Source organism: Nipponia nippon, unplaced genomic scaffold, assembly GCF_047370975.1.
Source record: "Nipponia nippon isolate SJK-2023a ecotype South Korea unplaced genomic scaffold, ASM4737097v1 scaffold_7, whole genome shotgun sequence".
Taxonomy (NCBI): Eukaryota; Metazoa; Chordata; class Aves; order Pelecaniformes; family Threskiornithidae; genus Nipponia; species Nipponia nippon.
Genome location: NW_028262391.1, coordinates 28,877,292 through 28,897,605, shown reverse-complemented (window position 1 = coordinate 28,897,605; position 20,314 = coordinate 28,877,292). Strand labels below are relative to the sequence as shown.

Genomic DNA, 20,314 nt, shown 5'->3' with positions numbered 1-20,314 from the left:
AACGAGGCGTTCACACCATGTGTAACAAACGGCTCTTGGTACCGAGCGAGGAAAATTATCTCACAGAAACAGATAAAGGGAAAGGCTAGGTTTGCATGGTGCAGACCAGACCTCTCCTGACTCCTGTCCGTGACGTAGGCTGTGCCTCCAGCTAAAAGTCCCTTCTGCCCTGGCTGCCTGCCCCAGACCCGGCTTGTGGAGGCTTGTGCACGTCAAGGACCTGCCTAGCGAGCACTCGGCACTATGTCTGTGACGATATGCCAGTCCATGGGCTTTGTGGTGTCCGCTTTAGGAATAGGAGGCATCATTGCATCAACGTGCATGGACCAGTGGAGCACCCAAGACCTGTACAATAACCCGGTAACAGCAGTGTTCAACTACCAGGGCCTCTGGCGTACGTGCGTCCGGGAGAGTTCTGGCTTCACCGAATGCCGCGGCTACTTCACCATCCTGGGGCTGCCAGGTAGGGCTTGCTGGTGGCGAGGGCAGAGAGGTGGGAGGGCAGAGCCATGGGCATGTCATCTCCCATCTATGTTGCCAGAATCTGTGTGTGAGTAGTGGTGATGGGTGTGATTTTTTCAGTGCAGAGTGGGCAACACAAGTTTTAGCCAAAAGGGACCTCAGGGACTCACCCCATTTGGAGGACATGTCCCTTGGAGGCACCTCAACCTGAACCCCCTCTCATGGCCAAGCTGAGCTTCAGCAAAACTCCTTACAGCTGATTATGCATCAGGTGCCTGAGGTGTTGTCCAGGCAATACACTTGGGGCAATGGCTGCTCTGTGGGTGGATTCGTCACCCGTGCCTTGGCTGGCTTGGGTATACAATCCTGCCCCAGCTGCCTGGCTGTGCATGTCTTCCCACCAGAAACCACTAATATTTTTGGCGTCAGAGAAGATCCTTTTCTAAGAGGATATGTCACAGTTCAGCTCACTGTATTTCTGTACGGGCTAACAACACCAGGCTGGATTTCTCCCTAATTCTCCTTTGGTTCCAGTTTTTTCTTGCATGGGTATCATTCCTGTGCTGGTTGTGCCTGGAGTATCTAGGGGTGGAAACAATTAGGTTACAACAGGATTATCTGGATTTCCTTCTTGCCTTAATACAGCGAGAAAAAAGGCACTTAGACTATTATATCCAGCTAGCCTCTGTGCTTTGGCACAGCAAGAATGGAGGGAAGAAGCCAATTATATCAGCAAATCATTGCAGAACTTCTGCAAAATGGCATTTCCAAAATACACAGAAATAAGCATTGTGCACAAAAATTGCTTCTTTCCTGAGTAGTCTATCTCTGGGCAAATCAAACCAGTATAACCCAATGAAGCTGTGGCTTCAGACACCAATAGGAGTGGTGTTTCATCCCCTCAGCTGTATTTCTATGTCACTCATCTCTGGATCCTCGTTCCCAACTGGCGTTAGCTGTGCTGCAGCATCTTCCTCTTGCTGGAGCCGTGGCTTTGAATGCCCTTGTTTGTTCACACAGAGTCTGGGGTGCAGACACGCATTTTCCTAGAATTACAAGGGCCTGATCCTGCCTGGGCATCCAGTTGTGCAGCCGCTATCAAAAGCTGTGTGTTGTAGCAGGTACAAGTGAATGTAGGATGACATCCAAAGAGGGATGTCTGTGCAGGGCTTGTATTCACACACTGCTATCGCAGTCAGCAAAGCCAAGCAGTTTCACCAAGGGAAAATTCATGCAGCAAGGGACAGGACAGGTTGGTAAAACTTGACTTCAGCAGGCTAATTGCTTATAGGTAAAGAGATTAAAGTTGTCATATGAGGAACAAATAGAGGTGTAAAAAGCAAATCCTCCCCACGCACATATACACCCATCACAACTGCAGAACTTCCTCAGTTCTTCAGCTCTGAAAGCTTAAAATTACAGAAAATATAACTCTACAGAAGAAGAAATTAATCTTTTCAAGTGTTCAGCTCTGGGAACTACTTTAATCTTTGAAGAAACCAAAATACTTGAGAATTGGGATTTTTTTTTTTTTTGTTCCTTCAAAATACCTCCATTGCTAAACTCAGCATTACAGTGAAAAGCTAAAGTGTTTTTTGCAATTCCCACGCCTCCAGACTGGTGTCTGTAGGGTGGGTATTAATTCACTAAAATGGAAATACACAGCAGTGTTGGGGGGATGGATTTCCTTCATTTAGTGGATGGGCTGCAGGAGATCAGTCTGTCCCTCCTCAGCTACATCCAACAACCTCTGCGGCTCCATCCCATTTGTGTACAGAAACGAGCATCCTATCCAAAATGTCAGAGTTTCTAATGAACTGGTCATCTTAGAGTGGAATTACCATGTGCGTTTGCTGGGCTTATTGTAGTCACCTAGAAAAAGGAATTAAAAAAAAGTCCAAAGAATAAAGCACAACCTTTAAAAATAAAGGTGGGTGGGACCCTGAACCCCCCAAAATTGCTATCCTCATCCTTGGTGGTGTTAGAGAGTTGGTGCCTTCCCCGCTGGTGTGTAGATATATGAATATTTATGTGCTTTTGTCCTGACGAGATGATTTCTGTGACCGGTGCTATCAGCATTGCCCTATAAAGTGAGGTGGATTTTTTTTCCTTTCTTTTTAATGAACAGGGCTTGCTCTTCTGAAGGCACTCTCTTGCTCTCCCCCCTCTTTTCCCTCCTGTTATATATTGTCTGACACTTCCAGTCTCTGGAGAAGCTGGTGCAAAAACAAGTGCCCCACTGCTGTGCTTTATAGATTGGCTCAGTCTCCTGAATTTATCTGCTCCTACGGGCATTTCTTCCCACCCGCTGCCAGAAAAGGACAGCTGTATCCCAACCAAAAGGGGAGAAAAACGATGCTAAAAATCAAATTATTAATTTGTTAAGATATTATTTAAGCAGATCATCCCAGTGTTTATTTTAACCATGCTGCACCTTGATCTCCATTAAACCCTCCTTGCTAACCACACCATAGTTAATGGTTTGTCAGCATTTCCATTATAAACCCCTATTTATTATTCTGACAATGGCAATTTATATTGGGAACAATAGTGCCGGAGTGAATAAAAATAATAGGACTCTAGCAAAGCAGCGAGGTGACCTGAGTACATCAATGAAGTTTTGGTTTCTGAGGATTTTTTTTCTCAATCCCTTGCTCCCATAGCAAAGATTAAACTTGTCTTGCCCATAATCTATCTTCAATTTAGTTGGGAATTTTAATTTCAAATAAATTGAGGAAAAATCAAGATAATAGATGAAAATGAGAAATAACACAGGTAGTTTATGGCTCTCACCCTCGTTGCTCAGTTATAAACAGTCAGTCTCTGGTGAAAACTGTCACTTGAGAACTAAGCTTGTTTGTTGTGATTTTGCTTTCTCTTATTATTAGCTGCTTGCTTTGGTGTGTTGGCAGACCTTACTGTGATTGTCTGGAGGACACAATCTGAATTTGAACACACAAATAATAGGCAAATAGCAATAGCTGAGCTCTGGCGAGGCCGGTAGTTTCACCTAGTGCGGAAGTCACAAGGTACTTTCTGCTAAAAGAAGCATTTTTCAGTTGCTTACAGGTTTGCTAAACTACAATAACACAGGCAGTAATTTTCCTGTTGTCTGTCTTGGTTTCTTTTTTCCAGACCTCTTCAGCTAGACCAGTTCAGCCATTTTTGAAAGGACATTTTGTTTGCAAGTCAAAACCCCTTTTGACTCTTTCAGAAAGGCTGAGGCATCTCTCTGCTGTGGAACAAAAGGCTGGTGACTTGAAAAATAAGAATATTTTTGCTTTTCTAACAGCAAACTTTGAAATTCTGAGAGCACCCTGTTAAAATTCTCCTACTAGTAAAAGGGCATGTGTTGCTAGAGGGGTCAGAGTAAAAAATAGCCTGTCATGACTGTCCAGACTTTTGCATAAAACAACTGCTCTCAGTTTTGCTGGTGCAGGGTAGCAGAGATGCGTAGAGGTTCCCTGAGGAGAATTCATGTCTGGGAAGTCTTAATGCTGGTGTCTCTGGATTTTTTTTCTTGTATATCGATGTTCTGACAAGGTTTTCTTTTATTTCATGCAACCAACATGCATTTTGTGGCATAACCCTAGTAAAACCCTCGCTCTGGGGATTTTAGACACAGGGCAGCCCACTGGCCAAGGAAACAGCATCTCTGCTCCCTGGAACTGTTTCATGCCTGAAGTTTGTAAGGATGGGAACTGCTAATTGCTGTGTCACGATCCTCCACTGGTGATGGCCACGGCAAAGTCTCTTCCAAGCTCTGCTTGCTACTTAAAATCCTTTAACCCAGTCAGTTCAGCTCCAGATTTTGAAATGTCTACAGGCAACTGATGTAACCTGCTTAAAGTCTTTTGAGACCAAGTTTCGTGCACAGAAGGTTTTAGGTGGCCCAGGTGGGCTAGAGACTTGATATAGCCCACCAAGGGCCTGTGTGAGGCTGCGGTGGGTTTGCGCGCACAGCAGGAGCTGAAGGAGGTGTGAGGATGGGGAAAGAGCTAATGTGAGACCCTTAGAGAGGTCTTGGTCACCCTGATCCCCAGCAACACTCAGGGTGGGGAGAGGTGGCAGAGAGCCCAGCAGGGGATGTCAGGAAGCTAGATACATGTATCACATCCTTGCTACTGTCTTGTGCCTTTACACCATGAAAGGATGAGAGACATGAAAAATAATCCTGAAGGATCTGAGTTGAGGGCCAGAAGAGAAGCAAGGCAAGGGAAATGGCAAGAGGCGGTGGAGATGTGGGGTTGGGCTACAGCTCATAGGCATGTAGGGAAGGACACAGCTTCATGCACCCCAGCTCTGCTGAGGGACCTCGAAGGCCCCTCTGGACCACCTGAAGATCAATGGGGTAGAGTGGGTCTGAGCTGGGACGGAGGCCTTCCATGATCCCCCTTTGAGTTTCAGAAAGGCCCATCAGCCCTTCTCATGCTATGGACTGGTGGACCACACACTCCTGGAGGCTGCGGTCATCACAGCAATGGAGGGACAGAAAGAGAAGTGTGGGTTTGCTTTGTTTCAGTCTGAACAAGCTGGAATTGACTGGCAGGGTGTGAGATATATTTGCAAATTTTAAAGTAAACATGAGCTGTAGGTGATTTTTATGGGAGAGGCAGTGATAACATTCAGGAGTTGCAATGGGCCCAGTGAACGGTTTTGAGATAATATAGAGGCAACACCTGAGTAGATAAAGCAAGTATGAGCTGAAATAAAGGTTGCAGTGGGGAGCAGTCACAAAGTACCCTTCCTTTTCCTAGTTTGGGTAAACTGCTGGAGGTATCCCAATACTCAGAGTGGGAGCCCTGTTCTCTGCTCCTTGGTGAGGAAGCTTGGCCTTTGCAAGAGCTGTGTCCCCACCATGTCCCTTCCCTAGATACTGCTCGGCATTACCACATGGCGTGGCGAGCCCTCTGGCCCAAGCATTCAACCACCTTGCTGGAGACTTAGCAACAGGCACATGCTTGGAGAGAGATCCCCATGCTTCAACCACTCCTAGCTGAAGACATCTCCCGGGGTGGCTGGAGATGAGCATCATGTTGTGGTAAAGATGCTTAGACATGCTCCACAGCTATCCTATCACCCAACCACTTTTCAGGTTGTGCTCTGAGCCAACAGTTCAGATAAAACTCCCAGGTGGTTTTCTGTTATTGGGCTGGATGCTGGGAAAATGGGGTGATGAGGCTTTTGCAAAGGGAAACATAGTTTTTCCTCAGAAACACCCACTAAAAATAAGCTTAAAATAAGAACATTTTAGAAAGGCAGACAAAATGGGCTAGGAGAAGGGTTGGGATGGAAACAAGTTTGTGTGTTTTCTCCAGAACTTTGCTTCAGCTAACCACTGAGGAAGGTATTTGTGGGAGCTTTGAGTTCCCAGTGTTTACAAGTGTGATGCTAATCCGAATATGAGAAATGGCAAGCAGTTAATGCTGGGATGGCTGGATAGCACCTTGGGCAATATTCTTAGGGATGAGCAAATAGAAACCCCCCTAAAACACAATAATCCTTCAAAGACAACAACATCTGGAGTGTTGAGCATGGTTGGGTGTTTGTTTGCCTCTTTAGCTAAAGACTGCAGCATGACCCTCGTTACTGAAGTTGCTTTCTCAGCTCCATTTTTGCGGGGAGCATGCATGAGATTTCAGGGGGGAATATGGAACCCTGTACTCCTTTATCCTCTTCAGAGACATGATTCGATCTGGCCCTCAAAATCAAAGACAGACTGGTTCACCTGGGCTTTCTTGCATACCTGGAGACTATTGATGATATTTTTTGGTTGCTCCACCATTGCTCTGGGCTTTCAATGCCCCTGAGTAAGAGGGACGATGAGAAGCAGCATCTCTCATCAGCAGGAGGAAACTATATCCCCAAGGAAAGGTTAGCAAGGCAGCACTGCCTGGGTGGCAGACCCCGCCTCAGGGCACAATTAGGGGCAATCCTGGGGATAGCTCTCTTTCCAATAGGTGTGTTGAGGGGAGCAATGTGTCTTGGGGGTGTGAAATGGTGGAGGGAAGCGGAGGAGAAGAGAAGGTCCCTATTGGCTTGAAGAGCTGCTCCAGCTGCACACTGCTGAAACCAGCAGAAAGGGTTAGAGGAAGGAGTGGTGACTCCCCTCCCAGCAAAGCAAATATACGGGCATGGTGCATGGGAGGGCCACCTCCACTGGTGTTCATGCAATTACCCAGATGTCCAATTTAGCAGAAGAAACAGTAATTTAAAAAGTTGTAGAAGTTTCTGGAAAAAAAAATCTGGAAAAAAAAATCGTTTGCCCTTTGTATTCTCCCCCACACCTTTTCTTTTCCCTCCCCAGGGGTTATTTTTAGCTATGACCAGTCCATGGGTCCATTTTTCTGTGCATCCCTGCAAGCCGTTGCACACTAATGATGCAGGGTGGCACCACCCTTGGGAACAGGGGTTATGTCCCAGAGGAATATCTGTCCCTGGGACATGGTTTGAAGTGGTCTAGCCTGGAAAAGGTCATGTGGTCTCTTACCACTAGATGGCAAGAAGGCAGCAAGTTCTGGGGCATGAAGAAGGAGAGGAGTCCTGGAGAGCTGCTGAGGAGCATCGGTGCTTGGGTGCAACCAGCTTTTCTGTATTGGGACACAATTCTTGCCGTGGGCAGTGAAGGATGGGATGGAGAGCAGGCCATATTACTTGTTTTAGCACTTATTGTCCTCCCGGCTTCTAGGTCCTCCGCAGCCTTTGTTGTCCTCCCACCTTCTAGGTTCTCTCCAGCCCTGATTTATCACAAGGCATTATCCAAGATGAGGAATGTTAGTCGGCATGCCCTCTCCCTCACTGAGGGAGCAGCTCTTACCACTTCTGGTTCTTGAGGGCTCACTTCTATGTTTTTTGTTCATGCAATTATTTTTGCTGGCAACTTCTAACCTTTACATAAGTTGGAGGTAGCCCTTCCTCTGATATAAACTTGCCAAAGTCAGTGGAAATTACTAAATCTGAATAAAATTGCTTGAAGAAAAGACATCTTGTGCCTGACCCAGGAGGGCTTTGGTGGCTGTGATTTGTGGCCACTAGACATATGAATTGTGCTCTGGCTGCTACAGCAGAGTCCAGTGCAAAAGCATTTCTCTCTGCTGCCCACCAGCTCACTGCACAGCCACAAAAGCAAAAGGGGTGTCCTGGGCGGTCATTCTCCAGAAGGCAGAAGCAATAGCCAACATGTAATAACCTCATTGAAACTCATCCATCCACAGAAATCAGCCTCTCCTCTCTTCCTGGTGGCTTTTACATGGCTTCACAACCAGGCAATGGTATTGACGGTGCCTGTGGCACAGAAAAGCATCAGGACTGGTTAAAGTGGGAATTTGAAGTAAATCAGTCAGAGCAGGGTATTAGATGAGAATGGATGAGAGTAAAGTCTGGATGGTCCTTGTAACTCGCTGTACTCTGTCAGCAGAGTGGCACGGTGAATTTATACTGCTCCCCTGAGCCCAGCACTTCTCCACTGTGCAAAGAGATAATTACTTTCCTGATTTTTATATCCTCCGCCCCTTTTTCCAGGACCATCCCCCCAGCCAATATAGAGAAGCACCTGTAAAAAAGCAGTTTCCAAATGGTCCCTGTGCCCTTCCTTTCCTTCTCCCCACACAGGTTTCAGTGGGGCCACGAGACAGATGATGGGGATGCAGGCAGGAGGAGAACAGGGTTGCAGGAGCTTTGCTCAATCAGCCTGGGGCTCTTGGCTCAGTGCCCTGGGTTGCACCATGGTCAGCATCCGAGGCAACCTCAGTGATGTTTGAAATGGCTGCAAGGAGCAGCCACATCCCTGTTTGTTCCCTAGGTTGAGCCAGTGGCCCTACATCCTCCTGCAGAGCTCACTGCTGGCATCCCTATCTATCACTGTGCCTCTTGTGTGAACATGGGTGTCTGGGTGTAGAGATGTCCCTACCTTGGCCTAATGGCAGACCTTCTCCCCCTTTACATAAGCAGAGGGGCCAGGAGGCAGTGACCTGGGCTAGGTGCTGAGTTCACCTGGGAACGTGGTCCTTCCCTCTGCCCCTCTCAGCACCTTTGCACCTTGCCAAGCACGCAGGAGAAGCCCAATGGACAGCAAAGGGTTTCAACGGGAGGACGGCGTGTGTTCCAAGTGGGTTGCCCAACACTCGATGGAGCACAGCTGCTTAGCTGGGGAAGGACAAGCACTTCTAAAGGACAAAAGCTCATATCTCTGGCCCTGCCAGCACAAACCTACCCAGCGAGAGTGAAACTGGACTATCTTGCAAAAACACTTTGAGCAAACACACCGCTTAATGGAAAGCATCTGATAAGAGCTGCTGCATTTCTGGTGGCTCAGTCAAGAGGAATTCTGTGCTCCCATTAGGTCTGTGGCTTCATCAGGGCTGTCTTACTTCCTCTCTCTGGGGGAGACACCATGTCCACGACCATCTGCCAGGTGATGGGGTTCATCGTTTCATCATTGGGTGTTGCGGGGTGCATCGTGTCCACTGCCATGGATATGTGGAGCACGCAGGACTTGTATGACAACCCGGTCACAGCTGTCTTCCAGTATCAGGGACTGTGGAGGAGCTGCGTGCGGCAGAGCTCTGGCTTTACAGAGTGCCGGCCGTATTTCACCATTCTCGGGCTGCCAGGTAGGGGCAAAAGATGAATCCGGTTTAACCCAGGAGCTCTCTTGTAGCTCTGCACAATTTTCATCCAAAGCAGGAGCAGATATCTTAAAGCACTTTGCGTGGAATAAAATTTCCAGGCTACTCAGTGTATGAGCATAAAAATATGTGCATATTTGTTACCAAAGTAATACTCAGTGAAAGTTACAATACTCACATTTGTTACCAAAGTAATACTCAGTGAAGGTTACAACTTGGAGCATGTGTAGGTGATCTCTGGATGAGTGTCATGGGTTCAGCCCTGTTGCTGGCACGAATCAGCACAGCTCTGTTGATGTGAGGAGAGTGAGTATGTTTAAACCGAGAGATATTCTGTCCCTTTGCATCGAAACATATGGAAAACAGTTGCATGTAATTTTGCATTGTTATTGGAATAATGGTTTCTACAGAGAACAATTGAAATATTTTTTTTTCCAAAGAGAAAACTGGTACTGAAAACTGGTACTGAAGAAATCTGCCTGTGAGCAGCGCATGTAGGAAGGGTGAGAAAGGGAAAGGTGCGCTCAGTCACTTCATGTTACTTGGGCAGTTTTAGTGGTTACAGAGGGGTATTACTTTCTTGTTTGCTTGCCTACTTTACAAAAAGAGCTGTTTTTCCCACCCCACAAGGGTGGGAAAATGTGAGGGTATTCCAGTGCCCCCGAGCTAGCTGGACCCATGGGAGGGGAGCAGCCAGCCTGGCTCGCCATGCCTCCCTGTGACCTGTCGTGCCTGTGCCCTGCCAGCTAGCAATAAATAAGGCCCTGAGAGCCTGAGAGTGTTTTTCACTTTACACAATTGCAAATAGGTACAAGCAAGCACTACTGTACATAGGCCTTTTGCATCTATTGATCAGTGTAGATGAGAGCATGATGTGGGCTCTCAGCCCTGTATCGTCAGGGATGCCAACCTTGCTTCCCTACTGTGAAGTAGGACGGAGCGCTTTGCTGAAGACCAGTGTGTTGGCTGCGGTGTTTGCTTTTTGAGAAAAGCCCATGACTGTCCCAAGGGGTGTGATGGAATAAATGTGTTTCTGTGTACCCAGCTTCAGGATTGTTAGGTGACTTCTTTTTCATTTGGAAGAGCAAAACTGATGTTTGGAGTCACTTATCCTATGGGACCATTTGTTTTAAAGAATAAAAAAATACATTTATTAAACTATATATACCAATGTTGATCTATATATATACATATCCTTATAATGCTGTGTGTAGGTGATTGTGTTTTAAAAGATCAATGAGGCAATGGTAACCATCATTTTGATGCTAATTTATCATAACCAAGATTTTACTTTTTATGTTATTTTTAGGTAATATAGCAATAAGTAAATGCGCAAAGCAGTCACGGGCATTCTCTGTTGTGTCTTAGAGATATTCTGTCAGTTTTGTTCTCTTTATGTGTCCGTTTAGCTGATGAGTACCTTAAAACATAAAGGAATGCCCCCGCTTGAATTTAGTTAACTTAAAAACGTTATTTTTTTTCCCTAAACTTTCTATATTCCATTAATCATAACTAGAGTCATAAAGTTAGATTTCCAGCTTTGTATTTTGTATTACTAATAGAAATGCAGGTGATGTTAGTTTAGATGACTTTAAGTTGTTTTACTTCACTCACCTCTCACTACTCGCAGCAACGCTGGGGAAAAAGGCCACTCTCCAGTTTCACTTATGTCTGAAAAACACAGTGATGCAAACTGGTTTCAGATCACTGACATTTATTTTGGTGAATATGCTTGCGTTTTTACTATTTTCTGTGCACACCATCCTTTCGTATGGAAATCAGGTGTGAAAAATGAGCAACCATATGTGTGCATGTAGGAAGCAAAGTTATCCTACCTCATGCAAAGCGTGTATGCAAAACAGCAGGTAGTTTCTGTGCTTGACTTTAACTATAGGGCTGTTTGCTACCTAGTGCTCCTGATACAATTTTTTTTTCCTTAGTCTCCTATTTTGTTTGTCTAAGCCCTTCCACTCCTTCCTTATAGGGGAGGTCATTCACCTCCTATTCAGAGGACTTTTGATGGATGCCAAAATTCACTTGAAACTGCAGTGCTCTCTTTCCAAACAGGTCTCACTTTCAGTCCCATGAGCCAAGTGAAGAGGCCTTCATGCCACAGCAGACCTGGGAGCACTTTCTTCTCCTTTTTGTCCCTTTGTGGAGATGGTGCATAAGTCAGCCTCATGGAGAGAGAAATCACTTCTGATGGCTGTTTTGCATTTTTTCTGTTGTGCCCTGCTGTGTTCCTCTCTCTCCCCTTTCCAATACCTGCAGATTGCTCCTTTTCAATGGAGATTCACCACACTTGGACTTCAGTGCTCCAGCAGAAGTGCAACGTTCCAGGAGCTGCTTGGCTTGGCCTGCCTCTTGTGCCCTTCCATGGGCACCCAAGGCACTGCGAACATCTCTCCTGAGAACCCACAATATCCCTGTGAGGTCTTAGCTTAGGGTCCCTTCTTGAAGGATTGAGACCACCACAGTGATGGCACCTAGGAACCATAAGGTCTGCAGGAAGCATCCCAAGAATGAAAGACTGTCTTGGGGACAAGGACCTTCCATCATGATCTGTAGTGTCTTATGCTGCTTTGGAGTATCAGCCTCTTCTGCCTGCCCTGAAACAAAAACAGTTGCAAGAAACTTAAGTGACTGTAAAGACAAATGAGTATTATGATTTTCTTCTCTTTGCAGCTTTCTGCTTTGCATCAGGTGCAGTGTGAACAACCTTTGAGGGCTGATAAGGCGTATCCGACAGCTTTTTGTTCTCTGATGAATAATAACTAATGAGCTCACACCTGGGGGCTGATGAATGGGAGATTGAAAATCCCAGGCTCGTTAGCACTTGTTATCAGCTGATAAGGGAAAATTGAGTCATAAGAGCAGCAGCCCCGGTGGGACAGCCAGATGGGAGAAAGTGGTGTATTCCCAGCCTGTGGGATGGCAGACCACAGGCTTCCTTGTGCATCATGGTGCTAGTGCAGTTCTGCTCAGGTTTGTGGTACCCCACAAGCAAGGAGACACACACAGGCACCCCAGCACCCACCCTTGCCCTCCTGGGGAGGGTTTAGAAACATTTCCCTTCTCTCTCCCTGTGCAAGACCAGCAGGGTCTACTCCTTGCTCTCCTGCACCAGGGCCTTCTGCTCCTGTTGGGCCATGCTTGGGCGCAACGGTCATCCTGGCCAGCCCAGCAAAAAGGGTGACAGGCAGGCTGAGTGAAGTCCCTGGGGCTGCAGGATATGTTGCCTATCCCTCTCAGTTGGTCACAAGCCCATGTCATCTTCCCTGAAGATGGACAGTCATGTGTGGGGAGCATCAAAGCCAAACCCAGGGCTGCAAGAGCTCATGGGAGGGCAAGAAGAGGCTGCAGTTCATCCCAGCCAAATCACAACAGCCCTTGAAATACTTTTGACCACCCCCTTCCAGTGCTCTGCCAGCCCTGCCGCCTTCCTGTCTCTGCCAGGGACGCATGCACAGGCGGGGAGAAGTTTCTGGGGCTAGCACTGAATTGCAGGTGAGATGGGGTATGTGTCACTTTATTAGAAAATCATCTTGGTATTCAAATGCATGACCTTTTCCCTTCACTTCTCCATTTTAAAAGGTGTAAGTTTCCCTTTGCCTTTTCCCCTACTTTTCTACTCTGGCCAAGAAAAGTCCGGAGGGTTTTTGCTACCTTCATCTGATTGACAGCACCACTCAGCTCCCACAGGCATGACCCACCAGCGCCACAACCTGCCTCCAACCAAGCATTCCCACCTTGACAGCACGCTGCTAAACAAATTCAGGGATAGGGTATTTGTGTGTTGTATTAATGAATGTGGACAGATGTATACAGGACTGATACTACAAATACCCATGGAAAGCATATGCTGGGGGAGGTCATTGCCGAAGCTTTGCTGCTCTCCCTTGGTGTGTGTGTAATGTTTGTCAAGGTGATTTTCCTCTTCTCCTGTGCTGTGCGTTTTACTGTAAAGCAGGAACATACAGAACTTCACTTTGAGACAAACAGTAGCTGGAAATACCATGGATAGCTGGGTGGAGCTGTCTGTTTTCATTGCTGCTTGGGGAGAAAAAAAAGCTTTCTCAATCATTTCAGTTATGAAACAATTCATGCTTATCCCATCTGTACACCAGCTCAATTTGAGCTGAATAAATCATTAGTAGTGCCAATGAACATACACAAAAATTATGCTGAAACCATCAAACTTTTGGAAGTTGAAAAAAACAGCCACATTTCCTGAGGTGTCCCATAAAAAACCACTGAGAGTAGGTCTGGTGACATTTTCCAAGGCATAGTCTTTGCTTTCAGCAAATAAATTGCAAAATATGTTCAGGGTTTTCTTCTTTAATATTTTTATTTTGGACAGAAACAATATTTAAAAACCTCCCAGGCTCTGACAAACCTCATTTCAGTCGCTCAGCATGGCTCTTGTCAATTTGTTTTCCAGCCATGTTCCAGGCTGTGAGGGCTCTCATGATCGTGGGTATCGTCCTGGGCATCCTTGGCCTCTTTGTGTGCATTTTTGCTCTGAAGTGCATCCGTATAGGCAACATGGAGGATTCTGCAAAAGCCAACATGACTCTGACCTCCGGCATCATGTTTATTGTTGCTGGTAAGTGGGTGGTGTCATGTCTTTCATATGCAAGGTATTGCGGTTGCCTCGAATTGAGAACTGGGCAAGTCTTCACACTCTTCTGGTCATAGGTAGCAGATGCTCTGGAGCAACCCAAAGCATTGCTGCTTGCATGAAGTTATTGGCATTTGTCTTCTAGCCTGTGCTTCTGCGGAGAAGTGGTTTCTACCTCTGCTTAGTAAAAGAAGACCAGAATTTTGTATGGGATGGAACATGGAAGGCTGAAAAAACAGCCCACAGACAAAAAAGAAATTAAATCTCTTAATTTGTTAGATGTACATTGTTGTTATGTACTACTATATCCTTTATTTATACATAATAGTTTTATGAAGAGTCTCAGGCTTTATACATAATAATTTTATGAAGACTCTCAGGATTGTTGTAGCTTAGCTTGTAATTTTTTAATACCTTCGGTTATCAGGGAGGCTGGAGGAATACCTAATGTTGCCTAGATAGCTCAAAATTGCAAATACTTAAGAACATCACTTACAGGTTTTCCCACACTTTATTGCAGATGAGTAATCAAATCGAATCCATATCCTAATGAAGGGAAGGAGAATGTCCGTTTTAAAAATCTTTACAGTTGAACAGCACTTACTTTTGCTGGGATATGAGACATACAATGCAACTTAAAGATGTACAATAAGTACAAGCTGGACAAAGGAAACCACCTTCTGCAACACAACTTTAATTTTGCATTTAAAATCTATCATTTTATTGATCTGAGTCAGTGGGTTGAGAATTTGGCCAATGAGGATATTAGAAAAGTCCACCATACATTCCCACAGAAAGGGTGTCTTAAATAACGATGTGGCTGGCTTTTGGGATGGCACATCCTTTGGTTGAGTTCACCCATTTCAAAACAAGGTCCTTAGTTGAGGAGTTGGGTACATATGTGCCATGGTGGACCTGGCCCTTGGTCACACCTCTGTGACCTGGGGGTTGTGTTTCTTCCTAAAATAAGGACTGCTTTCAGGACAGAAGAGATAAAGACTGTGACACTGAAGTACCACGATAGTGACAGCTACACGGGGACCTGAGGCAGAAGCACCACTGATTGCTCAGTCTCTCCCCAGTGCTGTGAGTAACTGGGTTTCAGGAAAGACTCAGAGGTCTTGGTGGGTGTAGTGAGGATAAATAAGACTTGGGGTGCTCAGCAAATCTGGAGTCCATAGTTAATATGTGGGTCTCAGTCCGCCCTTCTGTCTGATCTCAGGTCTGTGTGCCATCACTGGAGTGTCTGTGTTTGCCAACATGCTGGTCACAAACTTCTGGATGTCCACGGCCAACATGTACCAGGGAATGCAGAATGTCCAGAACAGGTAGGTGATCAACTGGCTCGGGGTGCTCCGCAGTGCAGATGTCCCTCAGGGCCAGGGTGTGCTGCAGCTGAAGGAAAGACAAACTCTGGGTGCATACCAGTCTGGTCCCAGGACTTGGAAGATTTATTGAGTCTTTCTTATCTGCACTGGAGATAATTCGTCCAAGCATATTTGCTGGAATGTCTCTGTTCACGCAGCTCAAGAAGGAGGTAGAAAGCCCATTGAGGATGAGCCTGCAGGTGGGATAGTGCCCATGGGTACTTCTGCAGGTACAGAGAGAGAATGACAATGTTCAGTGAGTTTCAGAAGAAGCAGACTGGACCACTGTCACAGCGCTAACCAGCCACGTCTCTCTGTTTTGTAGGTACACCTTTGGGTCAGCCCTCTTCGTTGGCTGGGTGGCAGGTGGCCTGGCCCTCGTAGGAGGCATCATGATGTGCCTTGCTTGCAGAGGGCTGATTCCAGAAGAATCCCGGTAAGCCTATCTGTGATAGACATGGGAAGGTATTGCATGAAGCCTTGAGTGTTGGGGTAGCATACAGCCACCTCACCACAGGACATGTCTATGTGTAATACCCCTGTTGCAAGAGTTATCATGATGATACATCTGTTTGCCCTGTATGGCAATGGTCAAAAGCGACCATTTCCCTTCCCTGACTATATGACTTGCAAACAAATAGAGAGGGCAGGAGAGATCAACCTTAAAATCTAAAATTTGCAATGTGCTGGCTAAGTCAGGCCCATTAATTGCAGCTTTGATTGCAAATTGCATAGCAGATCATCAGCATGTGTAGACTGCATCAGCTGAGCTATGATTTACATCAGGCAGGACTTTGTATACCTACGTAGCTGGTTATTGTAGGTGGCTCCTTCACTTAACCAAGGATTTACTCATGGGAAAGAAAGTATAAGTTTATGAAAAAACATAAAAGAGATTTGCAGCCTGTCCATGGAGGGTTGGCTCTGAGCTCATTGAGTGGCTCCAAGTGATGAGACAGCACAAAGCTGCCTAAAATCCAACAGCAAACAGGAACACCAGGTGCAACGTTGGGTAGCCACAGAGCCTCCAGTGGCTGATGCTATCTTTCATGTCTCTTTCAGTTACAAAGCAGTGTCCTACAACGCGTCAGGACGGAATATCTCCTACAGAACGGGGCCTTATAAGGTTGGTTCGGGGTACGAACCTGAAACGAAGGCTAGGAAGGGTGCAGGGTATGAAGAAGCTGCTCGAAGTGAGGACGGAAGACGCTCGTACCCTTCAAAATACGACTATGTCTAGTAGACTTTCTGGGCTTGAGATGCACTATCTTTTATAAAATATTTTTCACTTCAGAAGCAAAAAGTATATGCAAACAAAGCAGTCTGTAAATAGGATTGTGTTTTCTATAATGTTTCCCCTACTCTGAGGTTGTATCCTAGCTTGTTATGAACATTGGTTTTATTCAACTGCCTGCTAGTATGCCTACGATGAGGAGGTCTGTAACAAAAGTAATGTCTTTTTATGCTCTCAGAGTAGAACAATTTGCTCATATTTTACGTATAAACTCTGATATCCAGGACCAGGATTATGCCTTGTGCCCTTTTCTAATTCTTCTAATAGATTAAAGTTTCCATTTAATAATAGCCCAGATGTAAAAGCGGTGCTACCCCACTGCCTTCTCCCCTTTGAGCAGGCTTTCATGCAATTAGGAAATGTCATCCCCTACTTTCTCAGAGTTTGGAGAGCTGAACAGTATGCCGTGACCTTGGTGTCCTCTGTTCATCAGAAAAAACAGTGTTTTGCTGAAATGGTAGTGTGTATTTGCTCTGGTTTTGCCACCCGATTTTTTTTTTTTTTTAGTAGGTTGAAAAGCAAAAATTATAATCTAGTAGTCTTCTATATTATTTTGCTGTGTATTTTAAGTAAATTCAGTTGTGTCCCTTTGGCTGTGGCCAATGCGTACAAACCCCACAGTCATGGCATTTTCCTCCCTGGTGACTGCTTCTACTCAGACACACCTTTGCTTTTCTGGTTGTACTACGATGCTGATCTGCTGTGATATTTAATCTGATTTATGTTACTTAGACATTTGCTATAACCTGTGATACCAAAGTGTATTTATTTCTTCTGATCTCTCCAGGGAATATGTATAATCCATTGTTATTCCTATGCTAGATATTTGCTGTAATAGCTGAAAACCTCTGTGTGTGACTGGTGTTCCTGCAGATGTCATCTTTAATGAAGCCATATGAATTTCTCATTTAGAATTAATTAGAGTTACATTTGGAGCAGAAATCCCAGGGAGCATTAGATGTGTAACTCCATACTGACATCAGGACTTTCTTGTGTTAATTCTTCCCCCGATGATGTGAAAATTAACTCCTTAGTGGGACATTGCCTCTTCTAGCCAATCCATCAGAGAGGAAGTTTATTTGAAGGGGTCAGAGGAAGAGACACAAGAGCTTATGTGGGAGGGGAGAGATGTGTGCCATTAGTAAGTCCTCCCACCTGGCTCCAGAGCACATCCTAGTGAAGATATGGAAAGAGGAAAGGGTACTGAGGGCTAAGTTAGAGAGAAAAAAGGGGTCCAAACCCTCCAAAGTAGCCATTTTGATAGATATCTGCAATAGGTTTTAGCCCCGCTTGTAATGATTATAAGTCCTCTGCAGGAGTTCACTGGCAAAATTGTTTTGGTGAAATGCTGATATTCCCTGCAGTGGCTTCATGTTCTGGAGGGACTAGAGGTAGAGCTGAACATTTTTCCAGAGCTGGACCTTTGGTATGTCAAGCTGCCAGTCTAGCTGGTATCTCTGGTGGCTTGTGTGAATAGGGGGGGCAGACTGTCTCACTGAACATCAGTGCTCCCAGTGAGCACAAACCGTATTCACCAGCTCTCCATAACCCTCACCTCTCCATAACAACCAACTCTCCACCACCACATGGAGGCACATCTCCAGCACAGGTCCAGGAGATGTGGAGAGGTTGCACCTTGGGCAGTCAGTGAAAGGAAGAGGGAAAGCCTGGCAGGGTGTGGCAGCAGGGGCTGATGGTTGGAGGAGATGACCACCACGCAGAGAGGTGGGAAAAGCTTCCATCCAAGAGAAGCTCTTGGTCCCATCTCAGAGTGGACGTTGGCCCCTGCTGCCACCTGGGGTAAATCGCTGCCTCTGCTGGATGTCAGTGCTGACTCTCCCTTTTGTACTAGTGAGGGACTTGTTTTAATGATTTGTTTTTAAAGGAGAACAATTCAGTTTTGCAGAGGTAAATCCTGTCCTGTTTTTAAACGATCAATATTCTTTACAATGGATTTTTCCCTATCTCTCAGTATAGACTTAGCTTTTCTGCCTCTTTTTTGCATGCTGGATTTATTTTTTGTTTGTTTGTTTTGTTAGTTATTTTTTTTACATGAATACTAAAAAAGAAAAAGTCTTTAAGACCAAAATCACTGTTTTCACTTGTTCTCTCTTTGTTACGAACAGCAGCTACTGACTTTCCTGCTCAGCTAAACTCACTCCAGCTTCGTGTTCTGCAGCTTCTTGGGAGCAGTATGGACAAGTATGTGTGGTTGAGGGGAAAAAATAAAAGATGAGGCTTTTTTTTTTTCCCTTTATAAGATATAGTTAGTTATATGCTGAGACAAAATATCAGTAAAGTAGATGAATAAGCATCAGGGGACCCCAACTCACTGATGCAATGAAATCAGAGGTGCTTGCTGGGACCCTGGGCTTGCTGAGGAGTACAGTTCAGCAAGTGGGTGAGTCTTTTGGGGTTTGAGGCCACTTTGGTCAGTCCAGCATCTGCCCAAATTTCAAGGTAGCAATTAAACACTTCTAAATACTTCACTGTTCTTAGGAGGGCAGAAAAATTGCTGGTATGCTCTCACTCCTGCCAGCCTCCACTGGAAAGGAGCTGAAAAGCATGGGAATGTTTAATTTAGATAGGAAACACATAAGTGGTCGTTAGGTAAAGGTACACAGGGTAATGAAAAATACAGAAAAACACCCAGAAAAAACTGAAATACAAGTTCCCAACTGCAGTAGAAAAAAAAAAGCACACACAGAAAATCACAAGGAAGCACCTTTCAAAGTTACATTTTATTTTTATGCAACACAAATACTCTTGACAAACTCACTGAGCCAGCTATCTCTCAGTTTCACTTTGATGTGTGCAAGCGTGTAGATGACAAGATTGCGGGCAGGAGCATTATGGAGAGCGGCAGAGAGCTGAGACAGAGCTGTATCCAGGAATTCCTGCGCTCAGTAGATTTCTAATCTTCCAACATCAGTTTTCATTTCCTTACCTTGGCTGAAAACTTGCAGTATGAAAAATTTTAACACAGTGAACTTTACTGAAAAAAAATCAAATTCCGAAGCAGAGAATCATTTATGTATGAACCTCTTTGCTGTGTAACAACACCTGATATTATGGCTGCTCCCCTCTTTTTCTGGCCATAATGGACCTTATCTTGTGGCGAGCACCACCGCGAGTGGTGAGCATCGTGTATCAGGGGAATGACAGCATGGGGAGAACCAGTGTCTGCAGCCACGGAGATGCAGTTCCTGCTGCAGAAAGCACTTGGTGTTTCCCTGTCTTGGGACATGGACCCAAATATCCCTTTCTGAGCAGAACTGATCTGTCTCCTGAAAGCCCTGCAGCTGAAACCAGCTGCTTAGGGAAAGCCTTGGTCTTTACTGAGAACAAAGTTCCCATTTCCAGGCCTTCCTCTGCAGCCCCACTGGTTAAAAAAAATGAGGATACCCTAATTATTTCTTGGTCTTTAAGAAAAAAGCGAGATCCAAAAGCCCCTCCAGGATGACCCAACGTTGTCTTGGTGGTAGCTCATTGTGTCCCAGTGCTGCTGTGTCCAAATGCCCACATGCAAAGGACACAAAACCCTGTGCCACATCCACAGCCCATGGTGCTAAGCACCACCTGAATGGGGAGGAGGGACACCCAGACCATATGCTGCCTGGGGAGCACCCTGGGGCCACCCACTCAACACACAGCATCTGCACCCCACACTGTGCCTGGGTCCCCGGTGCTGCTGGGAGGCACTTTTCCTTAAAGGGTGTGAATTTAGGCTCTGAACCCAGCACTACATGCAACTGAGCTGCTCGAAGGAGCAACACCCTGTTCTCAGCTAGTCACCCCGCAGGCAGAAACTCAGGAGGGTACGGTGCCATACCAAAGCATGCAGAGCAAAGCCCTCACCATCCTGCCTTGATGCCTGGCTGCAGTTTGGGAGGAGCAGTTAAATCGCTGAACTGGGCTTGCTGGTTTGACCAATTGCACAGCA

General features: G+C 45.7%; 1 protein-coding gene across 2 annotated transcripts; it reads left to right on the top strand.

Annotated features, from left to right (window-relative positions):
- Positions 1 to 243: 243 nt before the first annotated feature.
- CLDN18 (claudin 18) lies at positions 244 to 18,460 on the top strand. Of its 2 annotated transcripts, none has more exons than XM_009462767.2 (5): positions 244 to 463; positions 13,531 to 13,695; positions 14,933 to 15,038; positions 15,403 to 15,513; positions 16,140 to 18,460. In XM_009462767.2, the coding sequence occupies exons 1-5, from the start codon at positions 244 to 246 to the stop codon at positions 16,315 to 16,317; spliced, it is 780 nt and encodes a 259-aa protein (XP_009461042.1). In that variant the 3' UTR covers positions 16,318 to 18,460. The 2 variants fall into 2 exon arrangements, with proteins under 2 accessions (XP_009461042.1, XP_009461041.1); XM_009462766.2 differs by lacking the exon at positions 244 to 463 and adding an exon at positions 8,684 to 9,074.
- Positions 18,461 to 20,314: the final 1,854 nt, after the last annotated feature.